Below are 23,589 nucleotides of genomic sequence, written 5' to 3' on the forward strand. Positions count from 1 at the left end.
CTCTCGCAATCTGGCTCCCCCTCTAGCTCTCCCTCTCTCTCTCTCCATCTATCTCTCTCTCTCCCCCCTCTATCTCTCTCTCTCTCATCTATCTCTCTCTCTCTCTTCCCTCTATCTCTCTCTCTCTCTATCTACTGCTGGAGTCTCTATCTCTCTCTCTATCTACTGCTGGAGTATACAGTACACAGTGTGTCAGTTTCTATAGTTTCTATAATTTATATTGTGTCATGTATGTCTACTCTACTGTATGCTAACTCTCACTACCAACCCAACCCAGTTCTCTCTGTTTAGTTCTCTCAGTTTAGTCCACCCAGTTCTCTCTGTTCAGTTCTCTCAGTTTAGTCCAGCCTTTCAGCCTGGTCTCATAGACTAGACGTAACATAGTTAACACAAATGAGTATGACATGTTATATTTGGTATGGTTACATAAGACAGAAGGTTACTTAATTAAGACAAAAGGAAGGAAATTGATCTGGGAGGATGGGGTGGTGTATAACGAGAACGTGTAGTAACATCACCGGTTCCGTGTTCTAATCAAATCACGGACAACTTGAGCATTTCAGCTAATTAGCAACTTTACAACTACTTACTACTTGTCAGCTACATAGCATGTTAGCTAACCCACAAACGCTAATTCTAGCGGTCCAAACTAATGCACAGTACACTGTGGCCTGAGCCAGATAATCACTTAGTTTTCTATTCTCTGTTTAATGACTACTCCTTTAGAGGTGAACCCTGTAACTTCCACTTAAGCCACATTTTAACATAGTCTCCCGTAGACTTCAATGCATGGCTGAGTAGGAGTAAGGATTCATCACCACCCTGTAGGTTATTTACCACGTCCTCATTTCAAATCAAAACACCCAAATGATCAGCAACAGGAGAGGTCTTGACAAGGGGCTCCGCCCTGAGAGAGAAAGAGGAACTGCAGAATGACGGTAGAAAAGAAAAACAAGATATCTGACATTTCTAATAGACACTTTTCTGTACGAATCAAATAAGAAGGCAACCTCTAAAACCAGATGGGCCTATTCCCCTTTTTCAGGCCTCCAGATACTTGATATGTTCAGTATAGTAAACGTACCACCAGCCTTAACCTCATATATCCTTCTACAAGATACTTGATATGATATATATACACCGAACAAAAATATAAACGCAACATGTAAAGTTACATGAGCTGAAATAAAAGATCCCTAAAATGTAACATACGCGCAAAAAACGTATTTCTCTCGAATTTTGTCCACAAATTTGTTTACATCCCTGTTAGTGAGCATTTCTCCTTTGCCAAAATAATCAATCCACCTGACAGGTGTGGCATATCAAGAAGCTGATTAAAGAGCATGATCATTACACAGGTGCACCTTGTGCTGGGAACAATAAAAGGCCACTCTAAAATGTGCAGTTTTGTCACACAATACAATGCCACAGATATCTCAAGTTTTGAGGGAGCGTGCAATTGGCATTCTGACTGCAGGAATGTCCACCAGAGCTGTTGCCAGATAATTAAATGTTAATTTCTCAAGCACAAGTCGTTTCAGATCATTTGGCAGTACGTCCAACCGGCCTTACAGCCGCAGACCACGTGTAACCACGCCAGCCCAAGACATCCACATCCAGATTCTTCACCTGCGGGGTCGTCTGAGACCAGCCACCTTGCCAGCTGATGAAACTGTAGGTTTGCACAACCAAAGATTTTCTGCACCAACTGTCAGAAACCGTCTCAGGGAAGCTCATCTTGTGTGCTCGTCGTCCTCACCAGGGTCTTGACCTGACTGCAGTTCAGCATCGTAACCGACTTCAGTGGGTAAATGCTCACCTTTGATGGCCACTGGCACGCTGGAGAAGTGTGCTCTCCTCTGGATGAATCCTGGTTTCAACTGTACCGGACAGATGACAGAGATCGTGTACGACACAGAGAGACTGTGACCAGATCCTGAGGCCCATTGTCGTGCCATTCATCTGCCGCCATCACCTCATGTTTCAGCATGATAATACATGGCCCCACGTCGCAAGGATCTGTACACAATTCCTGGAAAATGAAAATGGCCTGCATTCTTCCATGGCCTGCATACTCACCAGACATGTCAGCCATTGAGCATGTTTGGGATGCTCTGGATTGACGTGTACAGCAGTGTTCAAGTTCCCGCCAATATTCAGCAACTTCGCACAGGCAGGCAGGCCAGGCGCATGCATGCTGACACGGTCGCCAGTTGTACGGTGTTTCCTCCGAAACATTGCTGCAGCTGGCTTCCGGGTTAAACGGGCATTGTGCCAAGAAGCAGTGTGGCTTGGCAGGGTTGTGTTTCGGAGGACTCATAGCGCTCGACCTTCGCCTCTCCCGAGTCCATACTGGAGTTGCAGCGATGGGACAAGACTGTAACTAACAATTGGATGTCACAAAATTGGGGAGAAAAAAGGGGTAAAAAGTACAAATATATATAATTTGCACAGCCATTGAAGAGGACTGGGACAACAGCCTGATCAACTCTACGCGAATGAGATGGGTCGTACTGTATGAGGCAAATGGTGGTCACACCAGATACTGACTGGTTTCCTAATCCACGCCCCCTACCTTATCCGTGACCAACAGATGCTATTTGTATTCCCAGTCATGTGAAATCCATAGATTAGGGCCTAATGAATGTAATTAAATTGACTGATTTCCATGTTGCGCTTACATTCCTGTTCAGTGTACTATGCTAATACCAGCCTCAACCTCATGTATCCTTATCCAGATACTTTATATTTTTTTTATTTTTTTATTTAACCTTTATTTAACGAGGCAAGTCAGTTAAGAACCAATTCTTATTTACAATGACGGCCTACGCTGGGCAAATTGTTGCGCCGTTGCCTACGTGACTCCCAATCACGGCCGGTTGTGATTCAGCCTGGAATCGAACCAGGGTGTCTGTAGTGTCCCGTAGGATTTGTCTAGAGTAAAGAAACGTGTCCTTACAGTGGACATCCATTGGGAAGCAGTATGTTTACAGTGTAAATACAGGGCCTGTAGAAAGTCAACAACCCCTTGGATTTCTTTCAAAACAATGTATATGTTTTACAAAGTGGGATTAAAATGGATTTAATTGTGAAAAAATAAATAATTGTCAACGATCTACACAAAATACTCTGTAATGTCAAAGTGGAAGAAAAATTCTAAAAAATAATTGAAGATGAACAAAACTTAAAACACCAATATAACTTGATTAGATAAATATTCACCCCCTGAGTCAATACATGTTAGAAACACCTCTGGCAGTGATCACAGCTGTGAGTCTTCTTGGGTAAGTCTCATAAGAGCTTTGCACACCTGTATTGTGCAATATTTGCCCATTATTCTTTCAAAATTCTTCAAACTTTGTCAAGGTGTTAGGGATCATGGCTAGAGAGCAATTTTTCAAATTTGCCCAAAAATTTCTAGCATAATTAATTCAAAACTGTGATTTGGCCACTCAAGAACATTCTGTATTCTTGGTAAGCAACTCGTGTTGTAGGTTATTGGCCTGCTGAAAGGTGAAATCCTCTCCCAGTATCAAGTGTAAACCGAATGTGAATGTGTGTGTGAGTGTGTGTGTGTTGCTAAGCAATGTCTGTGTGAGTTTATGAAGAAGCCTAATAGCATGCTTGTGGTTTGTTGTGTAACAGAAAATTATTATATAATACGATGTTGAGGAGATTTAGACATACATAAGCATCTAAAATGGTCACAGTTGCCAGGAAAACACAATCATACTGCAAGAGTATGTTGTTAATTCTATAAAACCTAGAGAAGTGTACATTCTAAAATGAAAGGTTATGCAGTCTATTTTAGTACAATCCTCTGGGATTTTGCCTGTGTTTAGCTCCATCCCGTTTCTTTTCGTCCTGAAAAACTCCCCAGTCTTTTCCGATGTAAAGCATACCCATAACATGATGCAGCCACCACCATGCTTGAGAATAAAAAGGCAGTTACTCACTCATGTTTTGCGTTGAATTTGCCCTAAAACGTAAGGCTTTGCATTTAGGCCAAAAAGTGTATTCCTTTGCCGTGTTTTTTTGTTGTTGCAGTATTACTTTAGTGCCTTGTTGCATACAGATGCACGTTTTGGAAGACTTGTCGTATTATTTGTATGATTATTCTTTTTACTCTGCCATTTATGTCATTATTGTGGAGTCACTACCATGTTGTTGATCCATCCTCAGTTTTCTCCCATTTCTCCCATCTTCTCTGTAGCTGTTTTAAAAATTACCAATGGCCTCATGGTGGACATCCTTAAAGCAGTTTCCTTCCTGTCCTGCAAGCTCAGTTCAGAAGGGACGACTGCATTTTTTGATATGTCTGGGTGGTTTAATAAATCATCCACAGCATCGTTATTAACTTGACCATGCTTAAAGATATATTCAATGAGCTGATTTGTTATTGTTACACATCTACCAATCACTGCCCTTCTTTATGAGGCTTTCGATAAGCTCCCTGGTCTTCGTAGTTTAATCTGTGCTTGAAATTCAATACTTCACTGAGGTGCCTTACAGATGTTGAACATATGGGGGACAGAGGAAGGGGTTGTCATTCAGAAATCATGTCCATATAATGTATGATGTGATTTGTTAAGCCACATTGTAATTCTAAATTAATTTAGGCTTGTTTAAACAACCAGGGTAAATACTTATGCGACAACTATATATTTTATATAAATAAAATGAACAAATGTGCAATGCACTTTCCAAACGGTGAAAGGCAGCAAAACGCAACATAGCGTCTAGTCTGTCCGAAAAGCCACACGAAGAAGAAAGATTTGTCCGTTTTTCTTTGACTTTTCTCTGGTGTTATGCAGTTGACGACAGTGTGAAGTTCCCGGGGTGTTTTTATTACGAGCGGAACGGAAATCCAGACTGCCCTGTACGACGCAGTCGGCGGCCTTTACGACCGGACCAGAGTCCTGAGGAATGAGGACGTGTCCAGGGCTGAGTAGAGTGGCTAGTTAGGACACACATTCCTCTGGATATTGAACGGTACTAGCTATGTCTTCTGGGATGACTGGACAGACACCGTAAGTTACACTTTTTTTTTTATTTAGTACCATTTACTTTTATATTTTGAATAAGTTACGGACGCAAGAATACGTATTTTTTTATTTTAGCTTCGTGCTAACATGTTAGCTACCTACCTTAGTACAGTAACGTTAGCGGAGGTTGCTGGTTTTACAGCTAGCTAGATAACGTTTTTATTCCACTGTATGAAAGTACAATCGTAATAACTAGAATATTTCGCAAAGGTTTATCCGAAATTGATGACCAAGCCACAGTCGTATATTCATGTTTTTAACCATAGCAGTAAAGTTGATCCGTGCTAACGTTGCTAGAAAACGGTATGCTAATTGAGCTAACGTTAGTTAGCAACACCGGTTTCTGGCTAAGTTTAATTGTCTAACGTCGTTTAACTAGACACCTAACATATCGCTAGTTAGTGGAGGGTCAAGAAAGCGGTCTCTCTAAAGTTGTGGTTACCTGCTGATACTACCCTCCAAGATAAATGATTTGTAGAGGAACAGGCCAGAACAGTTTTCAAGAGAATGCCGAGGCCTACTAACTCTACGAACACTGATGTTGGCAGGCATCGCATTCGCGACTAGTGTTACGCTAACTAGCTTGCAAACACAAACTAGCCCTCGAACCCGGCCCTACAAAATTATCTTCAGTTAAAATGAAATGATAGGCAACCCCAAACTGTTGGATAAGATATCTAATCTCAATATGGAGCGCGTCCCAGTTTAGTTTTTGTTTCAAGCCACTTTATGTTGAATTGTCTAATTTCTCTCCATCATATTGGATCCAGGTGCCTAACCAATAGCAGCAGATGGGATCAGCCTGCTCAGCCCAAAACGAGGGTAGACGTCATGCAAGGCTTCACTTCCTCTGTCCAGACTTGCACATCGGCCACTACGACCCCTCAATCAGCCCAGCACCCTGTAGCTGGCCCAATGGTGCCCCAGACACTGCAGGGGGAGATGCCAGCAGCACAGGGGGGAGGTGTGGAGATGGCTGCTGCAATGGCTGCTAAGATCAATGCTATGCTGATGGCCAAGGGGAAACTGATGGTTCCTCCACCACTACCTGGCAAGGTGAGAGTGAAAGGGTTAATGTAACTCTCTCATGGTCCTGAGGAATCACTGTTGCAAGCATTTAATCCAGCCCTAAGGGTCACCTGGCCAGTCATAAGAGGCTCAAGCCACAGACTAGAATGGTTTCCTTCGGTGGTGCAACTTGTCTCTGAGAACAGGGAGAGTGATGATTGTCATTGTTTTCAACCACATAATATAATGTAGCCATGTCCCATAGCTGGAGGTAATAGAAGGTGAGGCCAGTTGAGACCATGTGACCTTCACTGATACCCACCTCCTAGACTAACACAGCAGAGAGAACCACCCTGGTCTACAGACACACCACGGTTACTGCTGCTGCTCACAACACTCTAGGCAGTCTCTCTGACTCAGTTAGTCCTTCTGCACACTGTGAGTCCCTGGCCTTTGTTCCAGCTCAGTACTAACAAACCTGATTCAACCAAATAGGTGCTTTAGTAGGATCTAAAGCCTGAACCCTGGGTGGCTTCCCGGGAGGGTTAAACAGTGACCTAACTGCATGCTATTGTATGACTAAAATGACTTTAGTTATTTAGTGTTTGTATGTGGACTCATATGAAACGTGTCGCCCACAGATCCCTCTGTGTATGTCGGCTGCCACTAGTGGAGACGAGACTGTGGTGACGGAGGTTGATATCAACGACGTGCCCATCAACAGCAGAAACCTGCTCACCAAAGGGAAAACACAGGAAGAGGTAAAATGAAAAGGGCTGAGTTTAGTTTTCATCTCTCCTTGATTCTTCTCCAGCATCGTTCCACTTGGCGGCTCCTTCTTAAAATGCATTTGGGACAGACCTTGGACCTTTCCTCCTATAGGAATGAACAGGGGGGTGGATACCATCGCCCGGCCTAAATCACAACCCTTTCTGTATAATATATATATATATATATTTTTTTAATTTTACCCTTTTTTCTCCCTAATTTCGTGGTATCCAATTGTTGTAGTAGCTACTATCTTGTCTCATCGCTACAACTCCCGTACGGGCTCGGGAGAGACGAAGGTTGAAAGTCATGCGTCCTCCGATACACAACCAACCAAGCCGCTGCTTCTTTAACACAGCGCACATCCAACCCGGAAGCCAGCCGCACCAATGCGCCGGAGGAAACACCGTGCACCTGGCCACCTTGGCTAGCGTACACTGCGCCCAGCCCGCCACAGGAGTCGCTGGTGCGCGATGAGACAAGGACACCCCTACCGACCAAGCCCTCCCTAACCCGGGCAACGCTAGGCCAATTGTGCGTCGCCCCACGGACCTCCCGGTCGCGGCCGGTTACGACAGAGCCTGGGCGCGAACCCAGGACTCTGATGGCACAGCTGGCGCTGCAGTACAGCGCCCTTAACCACTGCGCCACCCGGGAGGCCTAAATCACAACCCTTTCTGTATAATATATATCTAATATATTCTATTTAGAAGACGTGTCTACATACATTTTATGTATTTGTGGCCCCAACTAATGCTGAGAAGTTTCTCTCTTTTTGTTTCAGATCCGTCAGTTCAGCGGTGCAGTCGTCTCAACCAGGGGCCACTACATGACCAGTGCAGAGAAGTCCCATGGAAAGGGAGTGTATGTATGCAGTTGGTGTTACTGTGTGTATCTGTAGTTGACTCGGACCACGTGGATTTCTAACCGACTCTTCTCATTTAGAGAAAGGCCCTTGTATTTACACGTCCAGGGGAAGAGCCAAGAGGAGGTCAATAGTAAGTAGACTTTCTATCACCCTCCCGTCTACAGTGGCATTAGATACTTTATTGTCCTCAGATCCTGTACATTACACAACCTAGTGGAGACCACACATCTCAGAGGATGACCATGGGTTGATGTGGTTGACTGGCTGTTGTTTTTCTCACTAGATTATCCCCCATAAGACCCCCTTGTCTATCTATTCCCTGTGTTGTTTTACAGAGGGGCAGTGCTGAGGATAAAGTCATCATAGACCTCTTGTCTATCTATTTCCTGTGTTGTTTTACAGAGGCAGTGCTGAGGATAAAGGAGATCATCTCTGAGGATGTGTTGAGGACAGCTGCAGCGTTAGGATCCCAGCTGAGACCCGTCATACCCCCCCTGCCTCTCTACCCCCAGCCCCCTCGCCCCATGACTGCCCCACATCCACACCTACCCAGGATGCCTAGTGTCAACCCTCCTGTGCCACATGGACACCGGCCCGCCGCGCCACACCAAGGGGTAGATACAGGGGTCCCTGGTCCTCACAGAATTTTCCCCTGAAAGGTTTTTAAGAAATCCTGCTTGGACGATTCCCTCCCTCCTTATTCCCTCCCAACTCTGGGAATCCTCTAACTGGGATTTCTAAAAACACAGGAACTTTGGGTTTTCACAATTTTGCAGCAGGGAAATGTGTTTTTCAGTTTGCAATCTGGCCCATGTCCCATAGCTGGAGGTAATGATGGTGAGGCCATTTGAGACCATGTGACCTTCACTGATACCCACCTCCTAAAGTAACACAGCAGAGAGAACCACCCTGGTCTACAGACACACCACGGTTACTGCTGCTGCTCACAACACTGTTCTCTAGCTAGTCATTTAGTTGGATTAAAAGGTTAGCAGTTCAGACATTGACTAGCTCCCTACTCTAACTGCTTCCTGTTGTCCATAAGATGAAGTATGTTTTGTAATGTGGTGGTTGGAACTATGTGTTGACCTGACCCAGGATTATCCAAATGTAACTGTCATCTCTCCCCGTCAAGAGTTTTGTGCACGTCAAGATTTTTGTGGGTCTGGACCAGTCCCTGCCCTCGTTCAATGTGAACGAGAAGGTGGAGGGTCCTGCAGGGATGTACCTGGGACACATCCAGACAGAGACGGGAGCCAGAGTGTTCCTCAGGGGGAAAGGCTCGGGGTACATAGAGCAGGCCTCACGACGGGAGTCCTTCGAACCACTCTACGTCTACATCAGGTAACAGTGATTTTTCTTCCGGGTCAAACACCTTTATTTCTCCAGCCTATAAGGGCTCAGCAGACCCTGGCTCGGCCTATAAGGGCTCAGCAGACCCTGGCTCAGCCTATAAGGGCTCAGCAGACCCTGATATTAGAATTTTCATTGAAGAGGGGGGTGGACTCATCAATATACACCAACCTGTGATGAGTACAAAAGCCATGTGAACTATTTGGAGGTTAAAAGAAGGTGAAACTATCGAAGTGTGTAGTTGTCACTGATACCCACCTCCTATAGGAAACAGTAGCGTGAACCACCTGACCTACAGACACGGGTCTACGGTGTTCTGCACCTACTGACATCCTGAATCAGGACAGACTGAACCGTGGAATTCTCTACAACTCACTCGTATGCATTCAGAAGAGACTGCTCACCACACGTTGGCTCGCTATCAGTCCTGCTGCTCTCTCCTAGATGTTTGGTGAACCGTATGTTCGTCTCGTAGGGTCTGAATTAGTTTATTTCCTCTTGTAGTTGTTCCCTGCTGTGGTGGTGGTGGGTTGTTGTTGTCGGTTTCTTCCCATTTCAACGCTGTTGTCTTCTCTTGTAGCCATCCCTACTCCACGGGGCTGGAAGCTGCCAAGAAACTCACAGAGAGCCTGTTGGAAACTGTAAGTCAGCACAGTGTTTCCTCCCAGATTACTTGTTGGTTATTACTGCACTGTCGGAACTAGAAGCACAAGCATTTCACTACACTCGCATTAACATCTGCTAACCATGTGTATGTGACCAATAACATCTACTAACCATGTGTATGTGATCAATAACATCTGCTAACCATGTGTATGTGACCAATAACATCTACTAACCATGTGTATGTGACCAATAACATCTGCTAACCATGTGTATGTGACCAATAACATCTACTAACCCTGTGTATGTGACCAATAACATCTACTAACCCTGTGTATGTGACCAATAACATCTGCTAACCATGTGTATGTGACCAATAACATCTACTAACCCTGTGTATGTGACCAATAACATCTGCTAACCAATAACATCTACTAACCCTGTGTATGTGACCAATAACATCTGCTAACCATGTGTATGTGACCAATAACATCTGCTAACCCTGTGTATGTGACCAATAACATCTGCTAACCATGTGTATGTGACCAATAACATTTGGTTTGATACACAGCAAGGGAAGCAGACAGTGTAGATGGGAGTGTATGCTAAATGACTCCAATGTACAGGGTAATGGGGCGGCAGGGTAGCCTAGTGGTTAGAGCGTTGGACTAGTAACCGGAAGGTTGCAAGTTCTAACCCCCGAGCTGACAAGGTACAAATCTGTCGTTCTGCCCCAGGCAGTTAACCCACTGTTCCCCGGTAGGCCGTTGAAAATAAGAATTTGTTCTTAACTGACTTGTCTATAAAGGTAAAATAACAAATAAAAAAAATAAAAATTTGAAGTGGGTTGTGTTCATTAACCACCGAACAGAAGAAAACTGACTGAAACGAGGAGGGACAACCTGGACTCATTTTGTTTTCTGTTGTAAAGATGTTTTTGGAAAAAACGTTTTTTTAGTTTGCGTGCCCTAATGAACACGCCCCACGATGGAGGTTAAAGAAGGTGAAACTATCGAAGTGTGTAGTTGTCACTGATACCCACCTCCTATAGGAAACAGTAGCGTGAACCACCTGACCTCCAGACACGAGTCTACGGTGTTCTGCACCTACTCACATCCTGAATCAGGACAGACTGAACCGTGGAATTCTCTACCATGCTCTACAACTCACTCTGCGTGTTTTTTTTAAACCATGCATGTTGTGGGATTAAAAGTTATTGATATACTTGCTTGTCTGACACTTATTTCACAGGATTTCTTCCTCTGCTTATTACTCTCTAAACATTATTCTCTTCCCTTTTGTGAAGAGTTCAGTGTTGTCACCCTGTTCCCTGTGTGTCTGTCGTCCAGGTGAGAGCTGAACACAGCCGCATGGTGTCCATCTACACAGCCACCGGCTCCACCCAACGTAAGTCTCCCCCCTCTCTCTCTCTCTCTCTCACACACCAGAACTAACACGCAGTAACTACAATACCACAGTCATATAACCAGGGTCCGTTTTCATAAAGAGCCTCTGAGTACTGAGCGCTGATCTAGGATCAGTTTGGGATTTGAATGGACAAGGGGGGGAGGGCCCTGATCCTAGATCAGCATTCTTACTCCAAGACATTTTATGAATATGGGCCCGGGAGTTTTCCTGATCAGGTGAATTAACTAGCCAGGCCCAGGAGTTTACCTGATCAGGTGAAATAACTAGCCAGACCCAGGAGTTTACCTGATCAGGTGAAATAACTAGCCAGACCCAGGAGTTTACCTGATCAGGTGAAATAACTAGCCAGGCCCAGGAGTTTACCTGATCAGGTGAAATAACTAGCCAGGCCCAGGAGTTTACCTGATCAGGTGAAATAACTAGCCAGGCCCAGGAGTTTACCTGATCAGGTGAAATAACTAGCCAGGCCCAGGAGTTTACCTGATCAGGTGAAATAACTAGCCAGACCCAGGAGTTTACCTGATCAGGTGAAATAACTAGCCAGGCCCAGGAGTTTACCTGATCAGGTGAAATAACTAGCCAGACCCAGGAGTTTACCTGATCAGGTGAAATAACTAGCCAGGCCCAGGAGTTTACCTGATCAGGTGAAATAACTAGCCAGGCCCAGGAGTTTACCTGATCAGGTGAAATAACTAGCCAGACCCAGGAGTTTACCTGATCAGGTGAAATAACTAGCCAGACCCAGGAGTTTACCTGATCAGGTGAAATAACTAGCCAGGCCCAGGAGTTTACCTGATCAGGTGAAATAACTAGCCAGGCCCAGGAGTTTACCTGATCAGGTGAAATAACTAGCCAGGCCCAGGAGTTTACCTGATCAGGTGAAATAACTAGCCAGGCCCAGGAGTTTACCTGATCACGTGAAATAACTAGCCAGGCCCAGGAGTTTACCTGACCAGGTGAATTGACCAGCCAGGCCCAGGAGTTTACCTGATCACGTGAAATAACTAGCCAGGCCCAGGAGTTTACCTGACCAGGTGAATTGACCAGCCAGGCCCAGGAGTTTACCTGACCAGGTGAATTGACCAGCCAGGTTACGTGGACATGGAAACTCCATGTCCAACTCAAATGACTTGAATGTTATAGAATGACCCGAATGTTTCCGTTCCCGTAAATCACTTCCTGTGTTTGCTTAAACCACGGACACAACTAGCCACTGTGGTAAATGAATCTCTTTCTGTCTCTAGTGGCACAACAACAACAAACAGAACAGTCAGACAGACAACAACCCTGTCTGTGAATGACCATCTCTTCCAATCACATCCATTAACCCTGATCTCCTATACTTCCCTTTCAGCATACCCAGCTCATGGATACCCAGCTAATAGCTCTTACTCTAGCCAGGGCTGGTACAGCAGTGGTTACCCAGGGTGTAACGGGCTGTCTGGGGGCTATGCTGCCTCTACCAGCTACCCCACACCGCCAGGACCCTCTGGCTATTGGACTAGTGCTGCTAGTGGTCAGCCCAGTCAATCTAACCTGTCGACAAACCCTCCATCTTCTCAGGCTATGGTTCAGTATCCTGTCTGTCCCAGGAAGACACACCCATACCTATTACAGGTACGTAGTGGCTAGGAAACCATACCTCGACCTAGTACAGGTACGTAGTGGCTAGGAAACCATACCTCAACCTATTACAGGTACGTAGTGGCTAGGAAACCATACCTCGACCTATTACGTAGTGGCTAGGAAACCAGTACCTCGACCTATTACGTAGTGGCTAGGAAACCAGTACCTCAACCTATTACAGGTACGTAGTGGCTAGGAAACCAGTACCTCGACCTAGTAGGTCGTAGTGGCTAGGAAACCAGTACCTCTGCCTATTACAAGTACGTAGTGGCTAGGAAACCAGTACCTCGGCCTAGTAGTTCGTAGTGGCTAGGAAACCAGTACCTCGGCCTAGTAGTTCGTAGTGGCTAGGAAACCAGTACCTCGGCCTATTAGGTTGTAGTGGCTAGGAAACCAGTACCTCGGCCTAGTAGGTCGTGGTGGCTAGGAAACCAGTACCTCGGCCTAGTAGGTCGTGGTGGCTAGGAAACCAGTACCTCAACCTATTACGTAGTGGCTAGGAAACCATACCTCGGCCTATTAGGTCGTAGTGGCTAGGAAACCAGTACCTCGGCCTAGTAGGTCGTGGTGGCTAGGAAACCAGTACCTCAACCTAGTAGTTCGTAGTGGCTAGGAAACCATACCTCGACCTATTACAGGTACGTAGTGGCTAGGAAACCAGTACCTCGACCTATTACGTAGTGGCTAGGAAACCAGTACCTCGACCTATTAGGTAGTGGCTAGGAAACCATACCTCGACCTATTACGTAGTGGCTAGGAAACCAGTACCGTGGCCTATTACATAGTGGCTAGGAAACCAGTACCTCGACCTATTACGTAGTGGCTAGGAAACCAGTACCTCGGCCTATTAGGTCGTGGTGGCTAGGAAACCAGTACCTCGGCCTATTAGGTTGTGGTGGCTAGGCAACCAGTACCTCGGCCTAGTAGGTCGTGGTGGCTAGGAAACCAGTACAGGTATGTATTGACAGGAACATGGGTGGATTGTCCAAATAGGATTCAGGACAGGGATCAGTTGTTTAGGACACTCATGACACTCATAAGAAAGCCAAAAAAAAAAAAAGGGTTCTCAACTGAAAATTGAAGTCAGGACTTCAGTTTAGAAAATGTCTATCAGTTTCATTAGTTAATAGCAGCCAGGAGATTCTGTTGTACACCATTTTAAGGACTGACCAGATGTATTGATGCGGGACACCATTTTAAGGACTGACCAGATGTATTGATGCGGGACACCGTTTTAAGGACTGACCAGATGTATTGATGAGGGACACCGTTTTAAGGACTGACCAGATGTATTGATGAGGGACACCGTTTTAAGGACTGACCAGATGTATTGATGAGGGACACCGTTTTAAGGACTAACCAGATGTATTGATGAGGGACACCGTTTTAAGGACTAACCAGATGTATTGATGAGAGACACCATTATAATGACTAACCAGATGTATTGATGAAGTTGTACACCATTTTAAGGACTGACCAGATGTATTGATGAGGGACACCATTTTAAGGACTGACCAGATGTATTGATGAGGGACACCATTTTAAGGACTGACCAGATGTATTGATGAGAGACACCATTATAAGGGCTGACCAGATGTATTGATGAGAGACACCATTTTAAGGACTGACCAGATGTATTGATGAGAGACACCGTTTTAAGGACTGACCAGATGTATTGATGAGAGACACCATTATAAGGGCTGACCAGATGTATTGATGAGAGACACCGTTTTAAGGACTGACCAGATGTATTGATGAGAGACACCATTATAAGGGCTGACCAGATGTATTGATGAGAGACACCATTTTAAGGACTGACCAGATGTATTCATGAGGGACATCATTATAAGGGCAGGACTGACCAGGTGTATTGATGAGGGACACCATTTTAAGGACTAACCAGATGTATTGAGGAAGTTGTAAACCATTTTAAGGGCAGGACTGACCAGGTGTATTGATGGCCCAGGGATTAGACTAACTGTTGTTTGGGTTTGACCTTGGTGTCTCAGGACCCTGGGTGCAGTGACCCAACTGACCAGACGGAGACTGACCAGACGGAGACAGACCTGTCGTCATCCAGCTCCCCTCAGACAGGGACAGGAAGTCCTAAACGGCGCTTTCAGGAAAAGACTGAGGATGAGCGGGCCTCTCAGGTGAGACGGAGATAAAACTGCTGAAATATGCGAGAGAATGATTTTCAAGAGAATAACAATCAATAAAGGCCGTCCCCGACCCAGAGGTGTACTGAATAACCTGGCTAAAGCAAAACCAATAAAGGCCGTCCCCAACCCAGAGGTGTACTGAATAACCTGGCTAAAGCAAAACCAATAAAGGCCGTCCCCGACCCAGAGGTGTACTGAACAACCTGGCTAAAGCAAAACCAATAAAGGCCGTCCCCAACCCAGAGGTGTACTGAATAACCTGGCTAAAGCAAAACCAATAAAGGCCGTCCCCAACCCAGAGGTGTACTGAATAACCTGGCTAAAGCAAAACCAATAAAGGCCGTCCCCAACCCAGAGGTGTTAGCTCAGCGGTTACTCTTTAAGTGCAGGAAGTGGTTTGTTTTTGTTGTTTTTAGGAATTCAAACTGTGCTCAGTGGTCTTCTGCTAACAGTCCTTACCGGTCTCTCTCCCTCTCAGCCTGCCAGCAGCTCACCTGAGGCCCCGGTGAGAGAGAAGTCTCCTCTACCTCCAGCTCAGAGAGAGGAAGAGTCGGGACAAGGAGCTGAAAGGTTTCGACATAGATCTCCTGCTCTAAATCTCTTAACAATGTTTCTGGTTTTGTTTTGCCCCTGAATGTTGCAGCCACCGGGGTCGTGTTCAAAAGGGCACAACGGAATAAAAGGGAACCATTGTTTCTTGTTACACGTTCAGACCAGTTTTGGGTTGTTTTCGTACATTTTGCTCCTACTGAACACAGCCCTAAATGAAGCCTCTGATGTTTCTCCACCTGGTTCCTTTGTCTCTGTCTGTAGGGTGTTGATGCCACCTCCTCTCCCTGTGTTTCTGGCCCCTGGCCCTGTGGCACGAAAGAGACCCAGGGAGACAGCAGTACCAGAGGTCGCACCCAGTCTACCACCCAGAACCCTCGGCACTGTGGCACACAAGAGACCCAGGGAGACAGCAGTACCAGAGGTCCCACCCAGTCTACCACCCAGCGCCCTCTGCCCTGTGGCACACAAGAGACCCAGGGAGACAGCAGTACCAGAGGTCCCAGCCAGTCTACCACCCAGCGCCCTCGGCCCTGTGGCACACAAGAGACCCAGGGAGACAGCAGTACCAGAGGTCCCACCCAGTCTACCACCTAGCGCCCCTGCATCACAGGGTACGCTTCTTACTGGGAACACACTTCACTGTACTTGATGCCTGAATGGGCAGACTTTTTGACCATGATGAAGTTGAGTGGTGTTTTCAAAGATGTCTTCTCCCCTCAGTAGTGGAGTAATGGAGACAATCTGTTCCAGCTCCTCTGTGATTGGCTGAGCCGTGCTAACCGTCACTTCCTGTATGTGTTCTTTTGTCTTCCCCTTGTTCTCTCTCCACATGTCTCCTGGACCTGCTGCTACCTAACATGGGGTCTATCTCATCTGGTGTCTGTGTGATCCCTCTGCTCTGACTGGCTGTGGATCAATCCAACCAACTCAAACATGGGCTGGGCTCCTCTCTTGTTTTGCCCTCTCTCTCTGTCCCTCTCTCTCTCTCTCTCTCTGTGTTGCTCTCTTGCTGTCCGTCTTTGTTTTCTACAGATTGTCCTCAGGAGGTGAAGAAGACGAAGGTAGTGGAGAAGCCTTCGTGCCTAGTACCCTACGGTGGGGACTCTTCTGATGAGGGAGAGGACTCCTAGCAGTAAGACTCTAACTCATATGCCCACTACCCTTCACTAATCCCATCAGCCCCACCCTACAGTGTCCTCATTCCACTTAGATGCTGGGTTGCAGTGTTCAGCCCAAGTCTAGCTTTGCTCTGCTATTACCATCATCGACTACTGGACATTGGACAGAGCGTCACATTGCTACGGCCCTGCCCCCTACCCCAAAATAAAGCTACTTTGTTATTATAATTATTAAACCGTTTTCATTTGGAAAGGTCATTTTTATTTCAAATCTGAAAAAGCATATGTAGTTGTCCATCCACGACCGAGCCTGCTCTACGACCGAGCCTGCTCTACAACCGAGCCTGCAGTACACAAATTCACTGATTTATTACTGTTATATTGTGTATAATGGAAAATGGTGTGAATCTGTTCCCATGGAATACATTAATAAATGGATTTGGAAACAACATTCATCTTGTTTCATGTTAGTCTGTAACAGTGTTGTGGTAGTCCAGTCCAGGGTTTCATCATGTTAGTCTGTAACAGTGTTGTGGTAGTCCAGTCCAGGGTTTCATCATGCTAGTCTGTAACAGTGGTGTGGTAGTCCAGTCCAGGGTTTCATCATGTTAGTCTGTAACAGTGTTGTGGTAGTCCAGTCCAGGGTTTCATCATGCTAGTCTGTAACAGTGTTGTGGTAGTCCAGGGTTTCATCATCAGTCTGTAACAGTGGTGTGGTAGTCCAGTCCAGGGTTTCATCATGTTAGTCTGTAACAGTGTTGTGGTAGTCCAGGGTTTCATCATCAGTCTGTAACAGTGTTGTGGTAGTCCAGGGTTTCATCATGTTAGTCTGTAACAGTGTTGTGGTAGTCCAGTCCAGGGTTTCATCATGTTAGTCTGTAACAGTGTTGTGGTAGTCCAGTCCAGGGTTTCATCATGTTGGTCTGTAACAGTGGTGTGGTAGTCCAGTCCAGGGTTTCATCATGTTAGTCTGTAACAGTGGTGTGGTAGTCCAGTCCAGGGTTTCATCATGTTAGTCTGTAACAGTGTTGTGGTAGTCCAGTCCAGGGTTTCATCATGTTGGTCTGTAACAGTGTTGTAGTCCAGTCCAGGGTTTCATCATGTTAGTCTGTAACAGTGTTGTGGTAGTCCAGTCCAGGGTTTCATCATGTTGGTCTGTAACAGTGTTGTGGTAGTCCAGTCCAGGGTTTCATCATGTTAGTCTGTAACAGTGTTGTAGTCCAGTCCAGGGTTTCATCATGTTAGTCTGTAACAGTGTTGTGGTAGTCCAGTCCAGGGTTTCATCATGTTGGTCTGTAACAGTGTTGTAGTCCAGTCCAGGGTTTCATCATGTTAGTCTGTAACAGTGTTGTGGTAGTCCAGTCCAGGGTTTCATCATGTTGGTCTGTAACAGTGTTGTAGTCCAGTCCAGGGTTTCATCATGTTAGTCTGTAACAGTGTTGTGGTAGTCCAGTCCAGGGTTTCATCATGTTAGTCTGTAACAGTGTTGTGGTAGTCCAGTCCAGGGTTTCATCATGTTAGTCTGTAACAGTGTTGTGGTAGTCCAGTCCAGGGTTTCATCATGTTAGTCTGTAACAGTGTTGTGGTAGTCCAGTCCAGGGTTTCATCATGTTAGTCTGTAACAGTGTTGTGGTAGTCCAGTCCAGGGTTTCATCATGTTAGTCTGTAACAGTGTTGTGGTAGTCCAGTCCAGGGTTTCATCATGTTGGTCTGTAACAGTGTTGTGGTAGTCCAGTCCAGGGTTTCATCATGTTAGTCTGTAACAGTGTTGTAGTCCAGTCCAGGGTTTCATCATGTTAGTCTGTAACAGTGTTGTGGTAGTCCAGTCCAGGGTTTCATCATGTTAGTCTGTAACAGTGGTGTGGTAGTCCAGTCCAGGGTTTCATCATGTTAGTCTGTAACAGTGTTGTAGTCCAGTCCAGGGTTTCATCATGTTAGTCTGTAACAGTGTTGTGGTAGTCCAGTCCAGGGTTTCATCATGTTAGTCTGTAACAGTGTTGTGGTAGTCCAGGGTTTCATCATGTTGGTCTGTAACAGTGTTGTGGTAGTCCAGGGTTTCATCATGTTGGTCTGTAACAGTGGTGTGGTAGTCCAGTCCAGGGTTTCATCATGTTAGTCTGTAACAGTGTTGTGGTAGTCCAGTCCAGGGTTTCATCATGCTAGTCTGTAACAGTGTTGTGCTAGTCCAGTCCAGGGTTTCATCATGTTGGTCTGTAACAGTGGTGTGGTAGTCCAGTCCAGGGTTTCATCATGCTAGTCTGTAACAGTGTTGTGGTAGTCCAGTCCAGGGTTTCATCATGTTAGTCTGTAACAGTGTTGTGGTAGTCCAGTCCAGGGTTTCATCATGTTAGTCTGTAACAGTGTTGTGGTAGTCCAGGGTTTCATCATGTTAGTCTGTAACAGTGTTGTGGTAGTCCAGGGTTTCATCATGCTAGTCTGTAACAGTGTTGTGGTAGTCCAGTCCAGGGTTTCATCATGTTAGTCTGTAACAGTGTTGTGGTAGTCCAGTCCAGGGTTTCATCATGTTAGTCTGTAACAGTGTTGTGGTAGTCCAGTCCAGGGTTTCATCATGTTGGTCTGTAACAGTGTTGTGCTAGTCCAGTCCAGGGTTTCATCATGTTGGTCTGTAACAGTGTTGTGGTAGTCCAGGGTTTCATCATGTTAGTCTGTAACAGTGTTGTGGTAGTCCAGTCCAGGGTTTCATCATGTTAGTCTGTAATAGTGTTGTGGTAGTCCAGTCCAGGGTTTCATCATGTTGGTCTGTAACAGTGTTGTGGTAGTCCAGGGTTTCATCATGTTAGTCTGTAACAGTGTTGTGGTAGTCCAGTCCAGGGTTTCATCATGTTAGTCTGTAACAGTGTTGTGGTAGTCCAGTCCAGGGTTTCATCATGTTAGTCTGTAACAGTGTTGTGGTAGTCCAGTCCAGGGTTTCATCATGTTAGTCTGTAACAGTGTTGTGGTAGTCCAGTCCAGGGTTTCATCATGTTAGTCTGTAACAGTGTTGTGGTAGTCCAGTCCAGGGTTTCATCATGTTAGTCTGTAACAGTGTTGTGGTAGTCCAGGGTTTCATCATCAGTCTGTAACAGTGTTGTGGTAGTCCAGGGTTTCATCATCAGTCTGTAACAGTGTTGTGGTAGTCCAGGGTTTCATCATCAGTCTGTAACAGTGTTGTGGTAGTCCAGGGTTTCATCATCAGTCTGTAACAGTGTTGTGGTAGTCCAGGGTTTCATCATCAGTCTGTAACAGTGTTGTGGTAGTCCAGGGTTTCATCATCAGTCTGTAACAGTGTTGTGGTAGTCCAGGGTTTCATCATCAGTCTGTAACAGTGTTGTGGTAGTCCAGGGTTTCATCATCAGTCTGTAACAGTGTTGTGGTAGTCCAGTCCAGGGTTTCATCATGTTAGTCTGTAACAGTGTTGTGGTAGTCCAGTCCAGGGTTTCATCATGTTAGTCTGTAACAGTGTTGTGGTAGTCCAGGGTTTCATCATCAGTCTGTAACAGTGTTGTGGTAGTCCAGGGTTTCATCATCAGTCTGTAACAGTGTTGTGGTAGTCCAGTCCAGGGTTTCATCATGTTAGTCTGTAACAGTGTTGTGGTAGTCCAGTCCAGGGTTTCATCATGTTAGTCTGTAACAGTGTTGTGGTAGTCCAGTCCAGGGTTTCATCATGTTAGTCTGTAACAGTGTTGTGGTAGTCCAGTCCAGGGTTTCATCATGTTAGTCTGTAACAGTGTTGTGGTAGTCCAGGGTTTCATCATCAGTCTGTAACAGTGTTGTGGTAGTCCAGGGTTTCATCATCAGTCTGTAACAGTGTTGTGGTAGTCCAGGGTTTCATCATGTTAGTCTGTAACAGTGGTGTGGTAGTCCAGTCCAGGGTTTCATCATGTTAGTCTGTAATAGTGTTGTGGTAGTCCAGTCCAGGGTTTCATCATGTTGGTCTGTAACAGTGTTGTGGTAGTCCAGGGTTTCATCATCAGTCTGTAACAGTGTTGTGGTAGTCCAGGGTTTCATCATCAGTCTGTAACAGTGTTGTGGTAGTCCAGTCCAGGGTTTCATCATGCTAGTCTGTAACAGTGTTGTGGTAGTCCAGTCCAGGGTTTCATCATGCTAGTCTGTAACAGTGTTGTGGTAGTCCAGTCCAGGGTTTCATCATGTTAGTCTGTAACAGTGTTGTGGTAGTCCAGTCCAGGGTTTCATCATGTTAGTCTGTAACAGTGTTGTAGTCCAGTCCAGGGTTTCATCATGTTAGTCTGTAATAGTGTTGTGGTAGTCCAGTCCAGGGTTTCATCATGTTAGTCTGTAACAGTGTTGTGGTAGTCCAGGGTTTCATCATGTTGGTCTGTAACAGTGTTGTGGTAGTCCAGTCCAGGGTTTCATCATGTTGGTCTGTAACAGTGTTGTGGTAGTCCAGGGTTTCATCATGTTAGTCTGTAACAGTGTTGTGGTAGTCCAGTCCAGGGTTTCATCATGTTAGTCTGTAATAGTGTTGTGGTAGTCCAGTCCAGGGTTTCATCATGTTAGTCTGTAACAGTGTTGTGGTAGTCCAGTCCAGGGTTTCATCATGTTAGTCTGTAACAGTGTTGTGGTAGTCCAGGGTTTCATCATCAGTCTGTAACAGTGTTGTGGTAGTCCAGTCCAGGGTTTCATCATGCTAGTCTGTAACAGTGTTGTGGTAGTCCAGTCCAGGGTTTCATCATGTTAGTCTGTAACAGTGTTGTGGTAGTCCAGTCCAGGGTTTCATCATGTTGGTCTGTAACAGTGTTGTGGTAGTCCAGTCCAGGGTTTCATCATGTTAGTCTGTAACAGTGTTGTGGTAGTCCAGGGTTTCATCATGTTAGTCTGTAACAGTGTTGTGGTAGTCCAGTCCAGGGTTTCATCATGCTAGTCTGTAACAGTGTTGTGGTAGTCCAGTCCAGGGTTTCATCATGTTAGTCTGTAACAGTGTTGTGGTAGTCCAGTCCAGGGTTTCATCATCAGTCTGTAACAGTGTTGTGGTAGTCCAGTCCAGGGTTTCATCATGTTAGTCTGTAACAGTGTTGTGCTAGTCCAGTCCAGGGTTTCATCATGTTGGTCTGTAACAGTGTTGTGGTAGTCCAGTCCAGGGTTTCATCATGCTAGTCTGTAACAGTGTTGTGGTAGTCCAGTCCAGGGTTTCATCATGTTAGTCTGTAACAGTGTTGTGGTAGTCCAGTCCAGGGTTTCATCATGTTAGTCTGTAACAGTGTTGTGGGAGTCCAGTCCAGGGTTTCATCATGCTAGTCTGTAACAGTGTTGTGGGAGTCCAGTCCAGGGTTTCATCATGTTAGTCTGTAACAGTGTTGTGGTAGTCCAGTCCAGGGTTTCATCATGTTAGTCTGTAACAGTGTTGTGGTAGTCCAGTCCAGGGTTTCATCATGTTAGTCTGTAACAGTGTTGTGGTAGTCCAGTCCAGGGTTTCATCATGTTGGTCTGTAACAGTGTTGTGGTAGTCCAGTCCAGGGTTTCATCATGTTAGTCTGTAACAGTGTTGTGGTAGTCCAGGGTTTCATCATCAGTCTGTAACAGTGTTGTGGTAGTCCAGTCCAGGGTTTCATCATGTTAGTCTGTAACAGTGTTGTGGTAGTCCAGGGTTTCATCATCAGTCTGTAACAGTGTTGTGGTAGTCCAGTCCAGGGTTTCATCATGTTAGTCTGTAACAGTGTTGTGGTAGTCCAGTCCAGGGTTTCATCATGTTAGTCTGTAACAGTGTTGTGGTAGTCCAGTCCAGGGTTTCATCATGTTAGTCTGTAACAGTGTTGTGGTAGTCCAGTCCAGGGTTTCATCATGTTAGTCTGTAACAGTGTTGTGGTAGTCCAGTCCAGGGTTTCATCATGTTAGTCTGTAACAGTGTTGTAGTCCAGTCCAGGGTTTCATCATGTTAGTCTGTAACAGTGGTGTGGTAGTCCAGTCCAGGGTTTCATCATCAGTCTGTAACAGTGTTGTGGTAGTCCAGTCCAGGGTTTCATCATGTTAGTCTGTAACAGTGTTGTGGTAGTCCAGGGTTTCATCATCAGTCTGTAACAGTGTTGTGGTAGTCCAGTCCAGGGTTTCATCATGCTAGTCTGTAACAGTGTTGTGGTAGTCCAGTCCAGGGTTTCATCATGTTAGTCTGTAACAGTGGTGTGGTAGTCCAGGGTTTCATCATGTTAGTCTGTAACAGTGTTGTGGTAGTCAGTCAAACCCTGGTCTAAACCACTGATATACATGGTTTTTATTCAGATATGGTTGTTAACCCACTTACACAAAGGGGTCATAAACATGTTTTTGTAGTATAATTGTGCTCTACCATGCAGTGTTGTCCAGAGGGTTAGAAAAACAGACAACAAAGACGTTTCCATGGACACACCTGTACTCTGTTTAATGTACATCATGGTAGGTAAAGACGTTTCCATGGACACACCTGTACATCATGGTAGGTAAAGACGTTTCCATGGACACACCTGTACATCATGGTAGGTAAAGACGTTTCCATGGACACACCTGTACATCATGGTAGGTAAACTCAGACCAAGTGGACGTACCCCGGTGCCTCTACCCCAGTGCGAACAGTGAGCGCACCGGGGTTGTCCAGAGCGAAGCAGGGATGAACATAGCGTTGGAAGCTACAGTAGAAGGTGTAGAGGTGTTGTTCTAGCTCCACGTTGAAGAAGGACAGGATCCCTCTCTCATAGTTCAGACTGAGCCCTATCCTCACAGGGTTCACCGTTATCCGGATGTCTGGGCTCCAGCCGCTGTGGAGGAACTCGTACTTGTGTCTGGAGAGGGGAGACAGAATGGGGGAGACAGAATGGAGGAGGGAGGGAGGGAGGGGGAGACAGAATGGAGGGAGGGAGAGACAGAATGGAGGGAGGGGGAGACAGAATGGAGGAGGGAGGGAGGGGGAGACAGAATGGAAGAGGGAGGGAGGGGGAGACAGAATGGAGGAGGGAGGGAGGGGGAGACAGAATTGAAGAGGGAGGGAGGGGGAGACAGAATGGATGAGGGAGGGAGGGAGGGAGGGGGAGACAGAATGGAAGAGGGAGGGGGAGACAATGGAAGAGGGA

The 23,589-nt window shown here is 45.8% G+C and overlaps 2 protein-coding genes across 8 annotated transcripts in view; one reads left to right on the top strand and one right to left on the bottom strand.

Annotated features, from left to right (window-relative positions):
• Positions 1–4,698: 4,698 nt before the first annotated feature.
• LOC118944410 (KH homology domain-containing protein 4) lies at positions 4,699–16,980 on the top strand. 3 transcript variants are annotated; one of them, XR_016492358.1, is made up of 14 exons: positions 4,699–5,030; positions 5,816–6,101; positions 6,695–6,814; positions 7,606–7,685; positions 7,767–7,819; positions 8,092–8,303; positions 8,825–9,033; positions 9,623–9,683; positions 10,995–11,052; positions 12,637–12,690; positions 14,709–14,852; positions 15,340–15,431; positions 15,675–16,024; positions 16,446–16,980. XR_016492358.1 is itself a non-coding variant. In XM_036963427.2 (14 exons), the coding sequence occupies exons 1-14, from the start codon at positions 5,002–5,004 to the stop codon at positions 16,541–16,543; spliced, it is 2,055 nt and encodes a 684-aa protein (XP_036819322.2). In that variant the 5' UTR covers positions 4,699–5,001; the 3' UTR covers positions 16,544–16,980. The 3 variants fall into 3 exon arrangements, 2 of the variants coding, with proteins under 2 accessions (XP_036819322.2, XP_090079311.1); XM_036963427.2 differs by having other exon boundaries at positions 12,428–12,690; XM_090223185.1 differs by lacking the exons at positions 4,699–5,030; positions 5,816–6,101; positions 6,695–6,814; ... (1 more) ...; positions 7,767–7,819; positions 8,092–8,303 and adding an exon at positions 8,512–8,676 and having other exon boundaries at positions 12,428–12,690.
• Positions 16,981–22,877: 5,897 nt separating this feature from the next.
• Positions 22,878–23,589, bottom strand: part of fsd2 (fibronectin type III and SPRY domain containing 2) — a 56,775-nt gene continuing 56,063 nt past the window's right edge. For all 5 annotated transcript variants that reach the window (XM_090223189.1, XM_090223186.1, XM_090223187.1 and 2 more), the window contains one exon: positions 22,878–23,301. In XM_090223189.1, coding sequence (XP_090079315.1) covers positions 23,049–23,301 — 253 coding nt within the window. In that variant the 3' untranslated portion in view covers positions 22,878–23,048. The remainder of the gene's footprint in view (positions 23,302–23,589) is intronic.

This window comes from Oncorhynchus mykiss, chromosome 26, assembly GCF_057628025.1.
Source record: "Oncorhynchus mykiss isolate SJ-2025 chromosome 26, ASM5762802v1, whole genome shotgun sequence".
Lineage (NCBI taxonomy): Eukaryota > Metazoa > Chordata > Actinopteri > Salmoniformes > Salmonidae > Oncorhynchus > Oncorhynchus mykiss.